This window comes from Sus scrofa, chromosome 5, assembly GCF_000003025.6.
Source record: "Sus scrofa isolate TJ Tabasco breed Duroc chromosome 5, Sscrofa11.1, whole genome shotgun sequence".
In the NCBI taxonomy this organism is placed as follows: domain Eukaryota; kingdom Metazoa; phylum Chordata; class Mammalia; order Artiodactyla; family Suidae; genus Sus; species Sus scrofa.
In genome coordinates this window covers 61,063,067-61,081,165 of record NC_010447.5, presented here as the reverse complement: position 1 = coordinate 61,081,165, position 18,099 = coordinate 61,063,067, and the positions used below count along the sequence as shown (strand labels likewise).

The window sequence follows — 18,099 nt, the reverse complement described above, 5'->3', positions numbered from 1 at the left end:
GCAGCACTTCCTCCAAGATGCTGCCGATCCTGCTCTCAGTGGCCTTGCTGGCCCTGAGCTCAGCTCGGAGCCCGTTTTTTGGTAAGCACCAAGAAGGGGGGGGGGCGTTGCTGAGACTCTGCGTGGGGTTCGTTAGATGCCACGGGAGTGAGGGTGCTGGTAGAGAAGGCGGCGGGGGAGGTGGAAAGCCTGGGCTGCAGGTGCTTAAGGCAAGGATAAGGCCCCTCACACCCTGGCTGACGCTACATAAAGTGTACCTGGAACCCCGTACAGAGTCTTGAACCACAGACTGACAAGGGAAGACTGGCATTTCTGCACACGTCTCACTGACTCGACTGTGAGGGATGCACTGCAGGGAGGCCCGACCAATACAGAGAAGTGTCCTCAGGAAGGCATTACAGTCATCAGAGCAGGAAGGGGGAGAAGGTGGCCTCGCGAGAGGGCGTCACACACATGCAGGAGGGGACGCCCGGGTCAGACTTTTTACTGAAGCGAAAGGGATCAGGACCCTCAATCTCTCTAGCTCACTCTCCACAGAGACACAGAGATCCCAGGGCCCAGGGGTTGCAATTTGCTCCCATTCACACGCCCCATTCCATAGTGCTGTGGAAGGTGGTACCCGCGTGTTGACTCCCGGTCACCCCACCTGGGTGAGGCCATGTTAATGTAGGTCAAGTGTCTCATGTGGACGGAGAGCAGAAGGACAGGAAAATAAGACACAGAAACACCCAGCACTTTACCTGAACCAGCATGAGGGTAGACCGGAAACCAGGGGGACAGGAAAACCAAACCAAAACGAAAACCCAGGGCCTCCTCTCTTTGGAGTCTGTGGTGGACCCTCAGCATAAGAACCACCCCGTCACCCCTTCACGTCGTCCTCCCTTTGCCACGGCATCTTGCAAAGGGTGTGTGGACAAGGTACTTGGGGCATCTTCCAAGGCATCTGGCATGCATTTTGCGCTTTATCTTGTGCTTTTCTTCCTTGAAGGCAACAGTGCAGGATTTCCCAGCCTCCTACCAGATAGGTCATCTCAAATCCTCCATCGACTTCCTTTCTTTTTTTATCTTTAGCAACTGCTCTGTTCTAGAGTGTCTTGTCGTTTTCACTGTCTTGTCACGACTGGATGAATGTTAGTATCCCAGAGGATATAGGCCATTCTTTGCCAGCCGCGACTCAGGGACCCACGAGCAGGGCCCTAAGGTGCATAACAGAGATGTGTAGCTTGGATGCCACAGAGTATGCGGCCTGCTCCCTCAGGCCAGAAATGACAGCTGAGGGAGGAGAGCAGAGGGAAGCAGCTCAAATTCTGCCTCCTCCAGTCTACTGAGCACCAAGCCTTCCAGTGTTCTCGTTGTCCCCAATGCCCCTCGGTGTACGTATATGGTTTATGGAAAAACGCAAAGAACTGGGGTCTGGGTGGCTTTTCTCTCTGCCTCTCCATTCAACTGTGTCCTTGTGCCAATGAAAATTGGCCATGATTATTCAGCAAATCCTGTGTGGGCCATCACGTTGTCTTTCGTTCTCTCTCTCAGTATTTGATCCACCTCGGCTTGGAGTATGAGGCTTCCACACAGGCACTCAAGTGACCAGGGTTGGAATCACAGTTGGCAGGCTATGTCCGTGACTCAACAAGTAACTGCCAATGTTTCACTGCGTTAGCTTTTCTTCTGTCCTTGGAGACCTCCCCTGGGAATTCTGAGACCTCCAACATCTCGCTTGCCCAATTTAAGGGACACGCTCTTTGCCAGAGCAAAGCTCTATTAAGACTCACTAAAGTAGTGTCTGCAGAGGATGGAGGCAGTGAGGAGGAAGGTTGTTGGTAGAAGAGAGGCAGGCTCAGCAGAAATGGACTAGCTGACAAGGTGTTCAGGGTTCAAAATGTGAGGGGGCATGTACCACCTACAATGTGCCCTATTCCTGTGTCCGGTCTCTACAGATTTAGAGGATGCAAACTCAAACTCCGCTGAGAAGTTTCTGAGACCACCTCCTGGAGGCGGACCACCCAGGCCCCCTCCTCCTGAGGAAAGCCAAGGTGAGGGACATCAGAAGAGACCACGACCACCTGGTGACGGACCGGAGCAGGGACCAGCCCCACCTGGTGCCAGACCCCCGCCCGGACCGCCCCCACCCGGACCGCCGCCACCCGGACCCGCCCCACCTGGTGCCAGACCCCCGCCCGGACCGCCCCCACCCGGACCACCGCCACCCGGACCAGCCCCACCTGGTGCCAGACCACCGCCCGGACCGCCCCCACCCGGACCACCCCCACCGGGACCAGCCCCACCTGGTGCCAGACCCCCGCCCGGACCACCGCCACCCGCTGGCGGACTCCAGCAGGGACCAGCCCCATCCCATGTTGGACCAAAGAAGAAACCACCTCCACCCGGTGCCGGACACCCTCCCAGACCACCCCCACCTGCTAACGAATCCCAGCCGGGACCCAGACCTCCGCCGGGACCACCATCACCACCCGCTAACGATAGCCAGGAGGGATCACCCCCATCCGCTGACGGACCCCAGCAAGGACCAGCCCCATCCGGTGACAAACCAAAGAAGAAACCACCCCCACCCGCTGGCCCACCCCCACCACCACCACCCCCACCCGGACCACCGCCTCCTGGACCAGCCCCACCTGGTGCCAGACCCCCGCCCGGACCGCCCCCACCCGGACCGCCGCCACCCGGACCAGCCCCACCTGGCGCCAGACCCCCGCCCGGACCGCCCCCACCCGGACCGCCGCCACCCGGACCAGCCCCACCTGGCGCCAGACCCCCGCCCGGTCCGCCCCCACCCGGACCGCCGCCACCCGGACCAGCCCCACCTGGCGCCAGACCCCCGCCGGGACCTCCACCACCAGGACCACCGCCACCCGGACCAGCCCACCTGGTGCCAGACCCCCGCCCGGACCGCCCCACCCGGACCGCCGCCACCCGGACCAGCCCCACCTGGTGCCAGACCCCCGCCGGACCTCCACCACCAGGACCACCGCCACCCGGACCAGCCCCACCTGGTGCCAGACCCCCGCCTGGACCGCCCCCGCCCGGACCGCCGCCACCCGGACCCGCCCCACCTGGTGCCAGACCCCGCCTGGACCGCCCCCACCCGGACCACCGCCACCCGGACCCGCCCCACCTGGTGCCAGACCCCCGCCACCACCACCCCCACCCGCTGACAAACCCCAGCAGGGACCAGCCCCATCCGGTGACAAACCAAAGAAGAAACCACCCCCACCCGCTGGCCCACCCCCACCACCACCACCCCCACCCGGACCACCGCCACCCGGACCAGCCCCACCTGGTGCCAGACCCCGCCGGGACCTCCACCACCAGGACCACCGCCACCCGGACCCGCCCCACCTGGTGCCAGACCCCCGCCCGGACCGCCCCCACCCGGACCGCCGCCACCCGACCTGCCCCACCTGGTGCCAGACCCCCGCCCGGACCGCCCCCACCCGGACCGCCGCCACCTGGACCAGCCCCACCTGGTGCCAGACCTCCGCCCGGACCTCCCCCACCACCCCCAGGTCCCAGCCCACCAAGACCTCCACCAGGCCCGCCACCCCAGTGACCCGGAATTCAAGGACAGGTATGATCCAGTTCCTTTCCTCCCCTGGCCCGAAGCCCTGCAGGTGCAGAACTCTTCAGTGTTTTTCTTGTTTTGGTCATGCCCATGGCATGTGGACGTTCCCTGTCCAGGCATTGAACCTGGCCTGGCAGCGGTCACCACAGCCACCGCACGGACATTGCTGGGTCTTTTACCTGCTAAGCCCGCAGGAAGCGCCTCAAACTTTTGGGTGTCCCTGAAGCAACTGGAACCACGCTGAACCTGCCTAGCCCCAGGCCCGAGTTTTCAGACATCCCGGCATAGAGTAGCAAGCCTTGGCAGGTTTCACATCCTATCCGAGGTGATTCTCCACCCTCAGAAGCAGACAAAAAGTGCCTTTCCCCAGTCATGACCTGTCTTACTCAAGTGCGCTGGGAACGAGCAAGGAGAGCTGTGCTCTGCCTTGGACCTCTCGTCCCCTCGTCCTCAGGCACACTGTCTTTCTGTCTCAGGTTTCACCTGACCAGGCCTCTCCGGTCCACTGTCACTGCGAAGCAATACTGGAAATACATACGGCTGGATGCTAGCTAGTTTAAAAACCTTTCCAGCATGTGCTCAAGTTAAAACTAGTAAAGAGAAAGGCAAGAGGCCACCTCTCAGAGGCATAGCACATCCTCCCTCCCCACTTCCTTCCCGAAAGGGTACTCCGGTTCACGCTGTGGGACACCTCCCTGGACACATTTCTACCTATTTAAGTGCACACGCTTCTTTAGCCACACAGGAGAGCATACGTCTCCATTGCTAATTTCAAATAACGCATTTCTTAGAACTCTGCCAGGCAAGCTCATGGACCTCGGTGGAGCTATCTGGACCCTTGTTTTTGTTGCTGCGGTTTTGTTTTAGCACGGCACACCATCCATTACCTGGCTGTGCCGTGGTTCCTTTACACACCACCCCTACCAGGCTGGAGTCATTCTGGAATATACGGCAGGAACTGTTTTGTTCACACACCACACACGTATGCACATTATAGACAGCAATTCAGAGAGATGCAGCCTAAGAAGGATCTGGCCAACAACAGTGCAGAGCCCATTATCTGCTGGGTACCTTCAGGCCAGGAACGAAAAGGAACGAGGCAGGGAAGAGGAGGAGGAGGAAGAAGAGAAGGACAAATGTCGGGCTCTCGCCCGCTTCCCTTTAGTGAGTGGCCGGCGTTAGAAACCACCTGCCACACCTCTATGACCTTGCTTTTCTGTGTTCCAGAAAATGAGCGCGAAAACACCCGTCCTTCGGAGAGCCGTGACATTGGAATGTGACGGTTGAGCTTCGATTACCAATAAAATCATCTGCATCCAGTTTCTAAGTGCCCCGTGTCATTCTGGGTGTTTGGGAGGCTGACATTCGAGGGCCAGGATCATGGCATAGGAGCATCCAAGACCCTGTGTCACTCTTGCGTCCAGCAGGTTTCCTCCCGGACCGCATGTCTACAAAGCATTTCTGCTTCGTCCTTTGCTTGCGGAAAAGAATGTTTCTGTCCTTTTCTACCTGCCAGGGCCTCCTCCTCCTCCCCACTGACCACCGTATTCACAGGCCAGGGGCCTGTCCCTGCCCTTCCCTGGGTTCTGCAGCACCAGTGTACCTACGGTGTTATGACTTTCACACCTTTGACTGAGATTCTAGGAATTTTAGGGAAACAAGGAGAATAAGCCAACGTGAAGGAGCTGCACAGGCTGAGGAAATCCTTAAACTTGCTAAAGTAATTCACCCTGCCGCGAGGGGCACAAACGTGACGCGAGGTCCCGTTCCCTCCAGCCCACCGTACCCATCCCCCCTTTTGATCATGGCTGAGTGTTCACCCTCCCTCGTTTTCTCCCTCCCCGCTCTTTGGCAATCCTGAGTGCGTTTCATAAAGGAGGCAGGTAGCATGCTGTATTCGAAAAAGCGAGGTGTCTGGATCAATCACAGCGGGCTAACCTGCTGTAAGAACAGACCGGGCAGACAGTCAGAAGGCCTCGTGGAGGCACCAGCACCATTAGCCACGACAGTGGCGCTGCAAGGGTCGGAGCCCCTCCCCGAAGGCCGCTCCAGTGTGTTGGCGGCTAGGGGTGCCGAGTCTGAATCAGTGAGGTTCTGAAATCCTGGAAGAGGGGAACCGCCCTCTCCGGATTCCGCAGTTCACCAGGCAGGCTGCGGTTAAAGGCCACTGGGAATTGATGCCATGCACGCCTCAGATGACCCCAGGGCCACCATCCACCTCAGAGCTTCGCAATTTTCACGATGACTAGGCAGTAAAGCAGCATACACCCAGACACCAGCCTGACTTTCACCCTTGGGCCTTCAGCCTTGTCTTGCCTGGTCCAGTACATTCCCGGACATGGAGCTGTCGGCTTGAGAAGATGATCAAGAAGCCAGATGCCACTGGGAAGCACGCTGACCGTCTCTCACAGCAGCCAGAGTGCCTGCTCTGTAGTCACCCTTATTCATTTTCACGTTGGTTACTGCGTAGTTCCCCTGGTGTCTGCTTTGCTTGTGTGCTCTGGCTATCACTCCTGTGTACCGCACATCTGAGAAACGTCTATCTTCTTCTGAATCTTGAACGTCTTTCACCTGAATCTCTATCTCTCGCTCTGACTCTGCTGAATTCTAGTCAACTGAGGCTACACTTAGGCATTTCAGGGTCCTTCCTCCTCACACAGCAGGTAATGTCCATGAAGACAGCAGGGCGGGTGGGTGTGCCCGGTTATGAGTCATCTGCTGCTCTGTCTTTATCTCCCCACGGGTCTCCAGTGGTTGGCCCCACAATGGCACCCATGATGACTTTTGAGGCTCTAGCTGGTTCTGCTTGTCAGGCAACCTGTCACCATCCCATGGTGTGCCTCTGTCCAGTCTCTCTGCTTCGGCCATTTTCCAGGCCAGTTCATATCTCTCTCGTTCACCTGGGAAAAGACTGTGCCAACGGGGGCAGAGAGGGACCGCTTGTCCAATCGTCTTTGTTCAGTCATTTCCCATCCACTGTACAGCTTCTGGCTGGGCAAGCAGGTTCCTGCACAGGGTTTCAGCTGAAGGCCATCCACAGATAGCCTTGGCGTCATTTTTCCAAGCGTCTTGGACAGACTGATATTTCCTCTGGCAAACCTCAAAATCCTATAGGTTTGGGGTGTGGGCCAGGTGTAGTGGGAGCTTAACAGAGCCTAAAATGCATTTCTCTCCATCGCTTTCCCCTGAGGCATTCTTCTCTGTCCCTAGGCCCAGGGAATTTCTTTGTGACCGGAAACCCTTGCTCTTCAAGTATTTCTGAAGCTTCCAGGCCAAAAATAAACGTCCTCCTCTGTGTATTTTTGCAGCTTCGAATACCTTTGATCGTAAGAGAATTATGGTTGTAGCCGGTGAGTCCATAGTTCAGCTAAAAATGTGGAGCCGGTTGCCACGTCTGAATTACCAAGTGAGATGCACATGGGAGTTTCCCTAAGGAATGGAAAAAACTGGGCTCTTCAGGACTGGGTGAGGCTACGGAACAAGGAGGAACCCAGGCCAGGATGGAGGGACGAAGAATTCCGATGACACAACAGGGAAAGGATGTTTGAAACTCAGATTACCTGCAATGCTCACAAGGAGCAAGTGCATCTGAGGAGGATCACATTCTGCACAGGGATTATGGAAGGGAAAAGTGACAAGCAGAGGTGTTATGGGAGTGCTCAGCTCTCAGGAAAAGGACAGCGCAAGTGGGGGACTGACGACAACAACAACAACTACTAAAATAAGAAGTTAGGTAAACTAAAGAGGCAGGAATGTTCTTCTCAGAAAAATATCCTCCTTTACCACACTCTTCTATCCTGGCAGCCTCCAGTCAGGTTCAGAGCTTTTGCGCCTATGGCCTGAACCCATCAGCTCACAGAAACTAGCAGTGCTTCTCAGATGTGTGGAAAACCCGTTGGAAGTGGGTTTTCTCCCAAATTCCGTCACAAGACTCCTGACTGAGACCATAAAGAAAAGGCACATGCCTCATGAGCTCTTCTTAGAGGCAGCATAGGTTAAAAGGAGAATATTTTAGAAAGGAGGGCTTTCTCACGGACAGTCTCATACATGGGACGTACACGGAGTTGTTGTTGTTGTTGTTGTTTTTTTTTTTTAGGTCCACACCCGAGGCCTATGGAGGTTCCCAGGCTAGGGGTCAAACGGGAACTGTAGCTGCCGGCCTACACCACAGCCACAGCAACGCTGGATTCTCAACCCACTGAGCCAGGCCGGGGTCGAACCCGCGCCCTCATGAACGTTAGTCAGATTCGTTAACTGCAGAGCCACGACGGGAACGCCGGCGTGTACAGAGATTTTAACTGGAATTTGATTAGCAGTCTTAGGGCTTTGTCAGTATGTTCCCCGACAAGAACTACATTCCATCTTCCCCCTCCATGTCATCTCCTCTCCCCAGGGTCCCCAAGATCCCATGTTCTTCACTTTTCCTTTTAGGAGAGTCCATCTTTCCCCGACAGACGTGAGCTGTGCTGCTCCGAGTCTTGTTATGACTCTTAAAGGGGAAACCTTAAGCTTTCGCGGGCTGCTAAGGCGGGCTGTCTGGGTCGTGAGGGCCATACCAAGCGGAGGGACAAGGTCCACGTCCAGGAATGTGGGTGCTCAAGGGACTTTTCTGAATCTTTCCTAAGGTTCACTGTGGCTACAGCTTCACTTTTGGAAAAATAATCTTGGATGCCGATAATGTGACTAACGACTTTTATCACAGACCCATAGGGTGATTCCACGTGAAGGAACTCAAAAGCCTCCTGCCCTGGTTTTACAGATATGCCCCCAAACTACTGCACACTCCTCCTGTCAAGTGAGGGAACCTGATTTCCCTTTCCATTAATGCGGACTGGACTGGCTTCTATGGTTACCACAGGCCCAAAAGTACTGGGATGTGCTTTGTGACACACGGTTACGGAAAGATGGTGACTTCCATTTCTGCTTTGTCCCAGCATGGCTTGCTCCGGGGGGCAGCCGGCCCTGTGAGCCGGAAGCTCGCTGGTGTGCTGTGAGGGCATCGGGCCTATGAAGAGGTCCACGTGGTGAGGAACTGAGGACCACGTGCCACCGTGAGGGAGTGTGGAAGCAGGTCTTCCTCTGGCGGAACCTGAGAGGACAGCCCTAGAGGACGGCCTGACTGCCACCTCCTGCAAACCCTGAGCCACAGTCACCCATCCAATCCACTCCTGGACAGGGAACCCACCGAAATCATGAACCAATGGATGCTGATGGCTCAAGCTGCTAAATGTGGGGGTAGTTGCTGTACCGCAACAGACAAGCAAATCTCCCCTCGTTACTCTCTTGTCCTTTTCAAAGCAACACCACTTGGGAGAAACTCAAAGGGGAGAACTCCCTAAGGACAACGCATCTATTTCCGGAGGTTGGCCTCTACTCTTAGAGTCACCACATAGGATGTCAGGTGCTAGCGTTGTTGTTATCTATGATAGTTGTTGCCAACTCAGGAATGGATTATTTTTTTTACCCTTTTCTGACAAATGAAGGGTTATTTGGCTTCCCAGTTCACCCTACCACCAATGCTATCTGTCAAGAGGAGTCCATGGTCTGCAGAAATATACTTTACCGAACGAAGAACTTAAAATCCAAAGCTCCCAATCGGGAAGTAGGAGACCTCCTGTAATTTCAAGCACGCTCAAGTTCCCAGAAGCAGATGAATTGCATCCTTGCTCATAGGGAACTTGTAGATAGGATCTGAAAGACAGAACATTTTGAGTTAAACAAGTTCCAGGAAAGAAGGGCGCATGAGGAGAAGGGTTTAGAATCCTGGCTCCATCCAAAGTGGAACAAAATAATACAAGAGAGAACGGCAACAACAACAACAAGTGAAAGCGTGGGGGATTGTCAGTGCTGAAACCATAGGACATGTTGATTTGGGGGGCAGCCTGCCCACATCCTTGTCTCCGGGGAAAGTACTTCAAGATGTGGCATCCCATTAAAGCTCCCCATCATAGGTGCCCAAACCCCAGGCCACCGAGCTTGGTATAGGTCTGGGCCCACCATAATACTTAGCTTTACTCCCAGGCATCGGCTGAGCAGCTGGCATTGACTGGAGCCTCCCTGGTCACTGTCTTCCAGAGATTTCATATCTGAGTGAGCCGTGAAGATGCGGGGACGGCATACGGAGCTCATACGCAGTCATCCTGGCAGCCGCATGGGAAGACGGAGGCGTTAAAGCCTTCTCATAACACGGAGCCATTAAATCCACGCATATTGGACCTCTCTGTTATGTGCATGTTCCCTTTCCCCTTTTCCGCATCAGCGAATTTTCGTTGGGGTTCTTGCCTCTGGAACCAAAATGTTCTGGGGGCAAGAAAAGATACAAATTGTGACCCACAACATTTGAGACATTCCTGCCAGACCCAAAGAGTTTTGGACTTCCTTTGATAAGAAAGCACAGATTTTTGTCCACCAACTGATGGTCCTTCTGCCAAATTCTGTTACCTTGACTTTCTGAAGCTGGAGGAGGGGCTGCAACAGGAGTCCCCTTCTGCCCCTTTGGGAGCCTCTTTTTCTGTCACAGACCAATTGGACTGGAGCTGCTCTGAGTGGGTGCGGTTGGGGGTAGGAGGGCTGCAAAGGAGAGTAGATATCTCAGGCCATTTTCTTGCAAGCCGGCTTAGGGGGCACTTGGTGCTTTCTGCCACTTTCAGCGAGCAGAACACACGAGGGTCTCCTGGTCAGAGCTTGGGAGCACCACTGACAACAGGTCCTAAGACCACGTAGGTGTATGATTCACTTTGCTGTAAACCCGCGAGGCTAGGGCGACACTGTAAATCACTCTTCCCCAATAAAGCAGTTTCAAAAAGTAATACGTCTTGAGGAAGAACAAAACGCAGAAACACTTGCCGGTTGTAGTAGGACGTGGGGAGGCCCGGCTCTCCCGGGCCGGACCTAAAACGCGCCAGAAGAGGCATGGACACGGCTGGCTGGCGAGAGGGTCGGCCCTTCGGGTTCCGCCCCGGGGCTCGCGCCTCTGCCGCCGGCCGGGCGGTGGTGTGTGGCAGGCGGGGGTGCGCAACGTGTGCCGCCCTGCTTCTCCCGCCGGTGCCCCACGGGTCCAGCGGCCTCGGCCCTCCCCAAGGGGCAAGCCTCAGGCCTGGCCGCCTGGGCGCGCGGCTCGCCGGAGGCCCGCCCCGCGGCCCGGGCGGGGGAGGGGGCTTCGCGCGCCGCCCCGCGCCGCGCTCGGGGCGGGAGCGCGCCTTGCCCGTCCCAGGGCGGTTTCCCCTGCCGGGCTCGAGGGCCCTGCCTCAGGCGCCTGCCCGCTGGCGCCGTTTCCCGCTCCTGCGAGCGCCGGGGGATCCCCCTCACGGTGCGGGGGCTCCGCGGGCCGCGCTCTGGGGGTGGAGAGGGGAAGGGTGACCCTGGGGGTGGAGGCGGGGGTTGCCTCGTCGTGCTCCTTCGCGCGGCGTGTCGGGGGCACCGACTTGGCTGCGCCCGCGCCCTGGGTTCCCTTCATCGGGTTCGCGGGCGCGCGCACGAGGGATGGCTGCGGCGGCGTCGGCGGCCCGGCGACGGGAAGGAGGCTCTGTGCGCCTCCAGGAAAGTGCCCAGGTGAGGCGGGCGGGTGTCCCTGAGGCTGCGCAAGCGTTTCCCTGTTGCCCACAAAGGCGAACGTTGGCCCCACTGGTACCCGAACTGCAGGCCACGGCCCAGCCACGAACTGGCATCTCCGGAAGTGCCTTGGTGGACCCGCTGGGGAGACGCTGTGTGGGGCGCGAGGCGCCTTTCTCATGAGAAAGCCTCCTCTAGCGAGCAGAGAGGGAGCCTTGAGTGTGGGACCCCCAGCCGCTGCTCCTCTCAGGGGTGCGGTTGCCATGTGGACCACAGCCACAGCCTGTGCCCAGAACCCCTCACGTCTGCCCGAGGGGCACGGCGCCGAGACAGAAGTTAGAGAAAGAAAGTAGAAAGCGGAAAAGAATTTCTTTACAAAAAGACTTGTCCAAATTAGGCGAAGTGCATTTGTATCTCTAGAGGAAAGGGAGACCAGAGGGAGCAGTTTGAGGACAGAAAGCTGAAATTTCTTGTTTCACTTGGTGGATACCAAAGTCAGGCTTGGAAGTCTCTCAGTTCAAAGCGACAGTCAACAGCGTATGAAGTTTTGAACTAGATTTAAACATGCACTACTGGAGAATCAAGTTTAAGGGCAGTCTCTTTGGTGCAGTTAACTTTGTTTCGGCCACCTGCTGGCTCAGTTGGAGTTAGTTGTGTGACATAGTGTGTAAGAAGTTAAAATCATTCAAGGGAAGAACACTGACTGACAAGCCCTGGAGGGAGGATGGTTCTAGCTCTGAAGGAGTGTTCCTCAGATCCCTTCCTGCCAGGCTATGCGGGTTGTCAGAGTTTCCCAGGGATGCTTGGGGATGGGCTCTGTGCCACCATGGAGGTGTCCCAGAGGAGATTTTCATCACTGGCGGAGTGTCGGGGGCAGGGACCCGGCTGCGCCCGCGCCCTGTGTTCCCTTCACCGGGTTCGCGGGCGCGAAGACAGATGGAAGTGCCAGGTGCAACCCAAATATACTTTTGCTCCCCGTGTTAACAACACCCCCCCCCCCCCCGCCCTGGTAGGTTTCTTTTTAAATGCTGATTTCCTCGTGTCCATTGTAAATGTGTCTGTTAGGCCAGGAACTCTTCCCAAGTTTGTGAGAAAAGGGAGGGAGGAGTTAGCAGTGTGTCGTGATGGAGCAAGTATTGCCCCAGGAAACAAAGACACCAGAAGATGCTCTTAAAAAACAAACAAACAAACAAACAAACAAAAAAATAGACAGAGTGACTGTTTTCCCTTTCTTTTTAAAACTTGTAAGACGCATTGTCAGAGAATATTGTTGTCTGATATTTTGGGAATGCAGTCTGAACAGTTTTCATTTAGGAGCCTTTAATTTGTTAGCAATGTTATGTCTATGGTTCTTCCCTGTCGTCATAATTAGGAAGTGCTGAAGGCGATCTCTGCAGGGCTTTTCTGTATGCTACCTCAATACTCTGTGTCTTCTAGGGTAGATATTATTATTATGAATATCCTCATTTTATGGGTGAGGAACCTGAGGCTCTGAGAGTCGAAGGAGCTTGCTAAAAATGCAGTGCGAACAAAAAACAGAGAGGCTAGAAGCTGATGTCCGAAGGACTCCAAATTCCTGCTGGCTTTTTAACATATGGCATGCTGCCTCGTTCATGAAGTACCCTCAGGTTTCCTTCGAGAGTGGTGGGGATCTAGGCAGGGAGAGACTTGGGCAGTGAATCAGAAACAGAAAATGGGGATGAGTGGGTTTGAGGGAGAAGGAACCTAGAAGCAAGCTTCCTTCCCTAGCAAAGAGGATCAGTTATTTTGGCCATCTTAAGGATTCTTCCCTTGGGTTGAGCACCTGCTTCACCTTTGCAGTCTTTCCTTGTTTCCCTCACATTTTCAGACTCTCAGGAAAAGGTCTGAAAATGATGAAAAGCACTGCGTTCTTGGTGTGGAATCCAGGGGAGGTGAGAAACAATGGAGCTTTTTGACTCGCAGCTGGCTTGTGCATAAAGATGTCATTGGCAAGGAGGTAGACAGCCTGGAGAGATCTGTTCCTGTCCCCGAATCAAAAAGCAAAGCAGAAACGTTTTCCAGGAAAGTGTTCCTGGAGGAAGCCTGCTAGAAACATCCATAAGAAGGGGTCTCGGACGTTCCTATGCTGTGTTCGTGGCCCTCACATCCCAGACTCGCAAACACCCAGAACGACACATGGCGCTTAGAAACGGGAGGCTGGCTGATTGTTTTATTGGTAAATTGAAGATAGCTTGCCTCGTTCCAATGTCATGGCCTTCTGAAGGACAGGTGTCTCCCTACTCATTGTCTGAAACAAACAAAAAAGGAAGTTCAGAGCGGTTTGGCCGGTGGTTCCTTGTCCCTACCGGTAATTGGCAATTGAAGGGAGGTCGGTGAGAGCCCATCTTCTCTCTCTCTTCTTCTTCCTCCTCTCCATTCCTTCCTAATTCCTCTTTGTGTATGGTTTGTATGCAGCTAACAGAGAGTGGGCTCAAAATTGTTGCTTGCAAGATGAATGAAAAAGATTCTTCTGAAGTTCTTTAGCTCTTGAGTGCTGTGGATGATTCTTAGTACGTCTTTACAGAACTATTCACTGGAACCTATCCTATAGCAGCAAAAGCCTGCATCCAGCCTAAGTGTCCACTGATGGCGGTTTGCTTAAAGGGATCATGGCACAGCCAGGCGATGGGCTGGGGTAGACTTGAAAAGAAAAGGGAGAGGGGCCAACTTGATCCCTGTGGCTCTGGGCAACGACATGGACGTGTTCTGCGAAATAAGTAATTTGAAGTGAGCAGCGTATAGGGCTGCATATGAAGTATGAGAGCACTTGTGGATCAAAGAAGAGGGTAGGTATTTATAGAGGCCTAAGCGCTTCCAAGGGTTGTTCACAAGACTTGACTGTGGTGGCTTTGGGGGAAGCTTGTGGGGAGGGAAGATGTGATCTGCCTTTGCAATTTGGCCTCATATCTTTGTTTTGGTTCTCTTTTCTGTTCCCTTGAATGTAAGTGAATGTAATAGGAAATATTTAAAAGACCTGGAAAACACCGACCAGGATGAAAGCTAAGGTGTCATTGGCAGCACCACTGGACCTGATAGGCCTGGCAGCTGGAAACCTGAGATGGGAAGGCACTGAGCCTGAGGAGGAGGAGGAGGAGGAGGAGGAGGAGGAGGAGGAGGAGGAGAGGAGAGGACGAAAGGCAGACGCTGCTCTACTTGCTCATTACCAGCCCACATGAAGAAGGTAGTCATCGGGGAAGAGGCAGTTTGGGGGCCATGGTTCTTACAGTCAGAATCGCCCTGGCCGGTCTGTCAAAAATATGCAGGCTTGCTCCTCTCTAGCAGGGAACGGAATAGAAGTCATTAGAACTGGTATCCAGGACTGTGCAGTTTCAAGCTGTTTCTGGTTGATTCCATGACACGTTAAAGTTTCAGACCTGTAAGGCTTAGGGCCCTCGATCCTCCCTGTCACTGAGTTCCAGATTACCGGGGTGGCTGTCCTGGGCGGGCCTTTATGGTTTCCCCCCTGGGTGGGGGTGGTCTGTGGTGTTCTCAGGAGGAGGTGGAGGAGGATGGTGATGCTGATGATGGTGTGCTGGTGGGGTGGTCTCTGCTGAGCTCCATCACCTTGTGGGGGTGGTCCTACGTTGGTCCATCACCTTGGTCTTCACCATTAGGTGGAGGTCTCTGCGGTGGTCCTCCAGGTCCTCCGGGAGGTGGGCTGGGAAACTGCTCCTGGGAGCTCTGATTTGAGTTGTGTACATCTGTTGTAAGGTATGGCACAGGAATAGAGGAACTAGGGGAAGGAAAGGGTTCCTCTCATTTTGGTCTCTGGTCACCCCATCAGGCAGTCTCTTCCTTTTGAACCTGCCTCTCCACTATCGACTTCCCTCCCACCCACAGCGTTATTTGGCAGTACTCCTATTCATTCAGACACTAGAAATGTTGCATCTTAGTTCTTTGCTCTAGAGACAAACGAAATTGCCTTAAATTGGGCAAAAAAGAAGTCATGGAATTCTTAGGTTTCCTAGAGGTTGTTTCCAAGGAAAGAAGAAAAGCAAAGAGATTATCAGTGTCAGTTATGATGGCCCTTACATTTGGAGACAGTGACAGGGCTTGCCAACTGTGACTCCAAGTCTGGCCACTTGAGTGCATCAGGGGAGCCCTCATGCTCCAAGACTGGATGAAGAAATACTAAGAGCAAGTGATGGCCTACACAGGATTCACTAAATAACTGTGGCCAGTGTTAATTAGATATGAGGACACATTTGAATGGAGCAGCACAGAAAGAGGGAACCAGACCCCAGTTCTTTGCATTTTTCCATAAACCATATACGTATACCGAGGGGCATTGGGGACAACGAGAACACTGGAAGGCTTGGTGCTCAGTAGACTGGAGGAGGCAGAATTTGAGCTGCTTCCCTCTGCTCTCCTCCCTCAGCTGTCATTTCTGGCCTGAGGGAGCAGGCCGCATACTCTGTGGCATCCAAGCTACACATCTCTGTTATGCACCTTAGGGCCCTGCTCGTGGGTCCCTGAGTCGCGGCTGGTAAAGAATGGCCTATATCTCTGGGATACTAACATTCATCCAGTCGTGACAAGACACTCTAGAACAGAGCAGTTGCTAAAGATAAAAACAGAAAGGAAGTCGATGGAGGATTTGAGGTGACCTATCTGGTAGGAGGCTGGGAAATCCTGCACTGTTGCCTTCAAGGAAGAAAAGCGCAAGATAAAGCGCAAAACGCATGCCAGATGCCTTGGAAGATGCCCCAAGTCCTTGTCCACACACCCTTTGCAAGATGCCGTGGCAAAGGGAGGACGACGTGAAGGGGTGACGGGGTGGTTCTTATGCTGAGGGTCCACCACAGACTCAAAGAGAGGAGGCCCTGGGTTTTCGTTTTGGTTTGGTTTTCCCTGTCCCCCTGGTTTCCGGTCTACCCTCATGCTGGTTCAGGTAAAGTGCTGGGTGTTTCTGTGTCTTATTTTCCTGTCCTTCTGCTCTCCCTCCACATGAGACACTTGACCTACATTAACATGGCCTCACCCAGGTGGGGTGACCGGGAGTCAACACGCGGGTACCACCTTCCACAGCACTATGGAACGGGGCGTGTGAATGGGAGCAAATTGCAACCCCTGGGCCTGGGATCTCTGTGTCTCTGTGGAGAGTGAGCTAGAGAGATTGAGGGTCCTGATCCCTTTCGCTTCAGTAAAAAGTCTGACCCGGGCGTCCCCTCCTGCATGTGTGTGACCCCCTCTCGCGAGGCCACCTTCTCCCCCTGCCTGCTCTGATGACTGTAATGCCTTCCTGAGGACACTTCTCTGTATTGGTCGGGCCTCCCTGCAGTGCATCCCTCACAGTCGAGTCAGTGAGACGTGTGCAGAAATGCCAGTCTTCCCTTGTCAGTCTGTGGTTCAAGACTCTGTACGGGGTTCCAGGTACACTTTATGTAGCGTCAGCCAGGGTGTGAGGGGCCTTATCCTTGCCTTAAGCACCTGCAGCCCAGGCTTTCCACCTCCCCCGCCCCCTTCTCTACCAGCACCCTCACTCCCGTGGCATCTAACGAACCCCACGCAGAGTCTCAGCAACGCCCCCCCCCCCTTCTTGGTGCTTACCAAAAACGGGCTCCGAGCTGAGCTCAGGCCAGCAAGGCCACTGAGAGCAGGATCGGCAGCATCTTGGAGGAAGTGCTGCGGTTGTTCTCAGCTCCGTCCTGGGAGAATCCAGGCAGCTTCCTTTATAAAGACCAGCAGGACAATGTATCTTTGAGCTCCGTGCTGGGCGGACCTCATCACTGGATGGAAAGGTTAGAGCTGAGCTTTAGCCAGCAGGATGGAGGGGGTAAGAGGGTGTCCGTGTGTCATTTCTCAAAGGTGCAGCATGTGACTTGAGCCCGAGTTGTGAAGGAACAGTGTCCAAGCCATCGGCGCAGACGTCAAAGTTGTTCTGTCATCCTTTGACTGCCATCTGTTCCTGAGGACTGTTGCTCTGTCCTTCGTGGAGCTGTTGGTGTGTGGGCTGTGCATGTGTCTGCGTGTCTGTGTGTTGGCCGTGATCCTGTAGCCCAGACGACGCTGGTCAATATTCTGGCCATGATCGTGGCCCGGGCTCCATCACTCATGGCCTGTCTGTCCATATGTATATGCTAGGTAGCAAAACGTCTTGCTGATACACACATCCTCTCTGTCTGTCTTTGAAACGTATGTGGAAAAGTGCTGTCGTGCACACACGGGTGGCGGAAGGCTGAGCCTCACTCAGCCTGCCCGGGCCCCCAGAGGTCGTCGGGAGGCTCTCCTCCACTTGGTGGTGTGGAACAAAGGTGACCCGATACTCTTCTTCGTATAAACAGCTTCGGTGTGGCTGGTATTTACGAAGGCAAAGGTAGACACAGAACACTCCGGGGACCTTCTGGGAAGCAACCAAATGCATACACAGTTCCTTGAATGGATCATGTCATTGCATGTGTACAAGATTTGTGCGCTTCTTTTGTAAGAGTCCATGTCCTCCTTCCTGCTAAGCAGTGTTTTCAACTCTGTTCCCCACTGACTGTTCAGTGGCCACGTTATGCATCTGCTGGGCAAACGGCTGTTCCCTTCAAACCTCCATGGATCGTCTTGCCCTTCACTTCTTCCGTAGTTTCCTTGGTAGCAACTGTGTTCTCGGATGTTGTTCATTCACGGGGAATTTTCTCTGCAAAGTTCTGCCACTGTTTCTCCCCATCCCTATCTGAAACTTATTTGCTGATGTTATATCACCTTTTCAACCCTCTCTGATTTAATGTAGAGTTTCACCTCCGTTTGGTTTGTGCTGTGCATTTGGGGAGGAGGTTTTTGGGGGGCGGGACTTGTTTTGTTTTGTATTTATGTGTTTTGTTTTGTATTTATGTGTTTTGTTTTGTTTTTGTCTTTTGTCTTTTTAGGGCTGCACCCAAGGCATATGGAGGAATCCCAGGCTAGGGATGGAATCAGAGCTCTAGCTGCCAGCCTACCCATAGCCACAGCAATGCGGGATC

General features: G+C 54.4%; 1 protein-coding gene and 1 long non-coding RNA gene across 2 annotated transcripts; one reads left to right on the top strand and one right to left on the bottom strand.

The window, feature by feature from the left end:
* Window positions 1–4,898, top strand: TP23 (basic proline-rich protein). The gene is given in 9 exon segments (NM_001098580.1): window positions 1–81; window positions 1,938–2,880; window positions 2,883–2,912; window positions 2,915–2,965; window positions 2,968–3,084; window positions 3,087–3,309; window positions 3,312–3,360; window positions 3,423–3,586; window positions 4,808–4,898. Coding segments are annotated over 8 exon segments (1,623 nt in total). The 5' UTR covers window positions 1–17; the 3' UTR covers window positions 3,569–3,586; window positions 4,808–4,898.
* Window positions 7,590–10,716, bottom strand: LOC110260742. Its single transcript, XR_002344105.1, has 2 exons — window positions 10,022–10,716; window positions 7,590–9,880 (listed from the first exon to the last, which is right to left on the bottom strand). It is a non-coding gene; the product is annotated as an uncharacterized LOC110260742 (long non-coding RNA).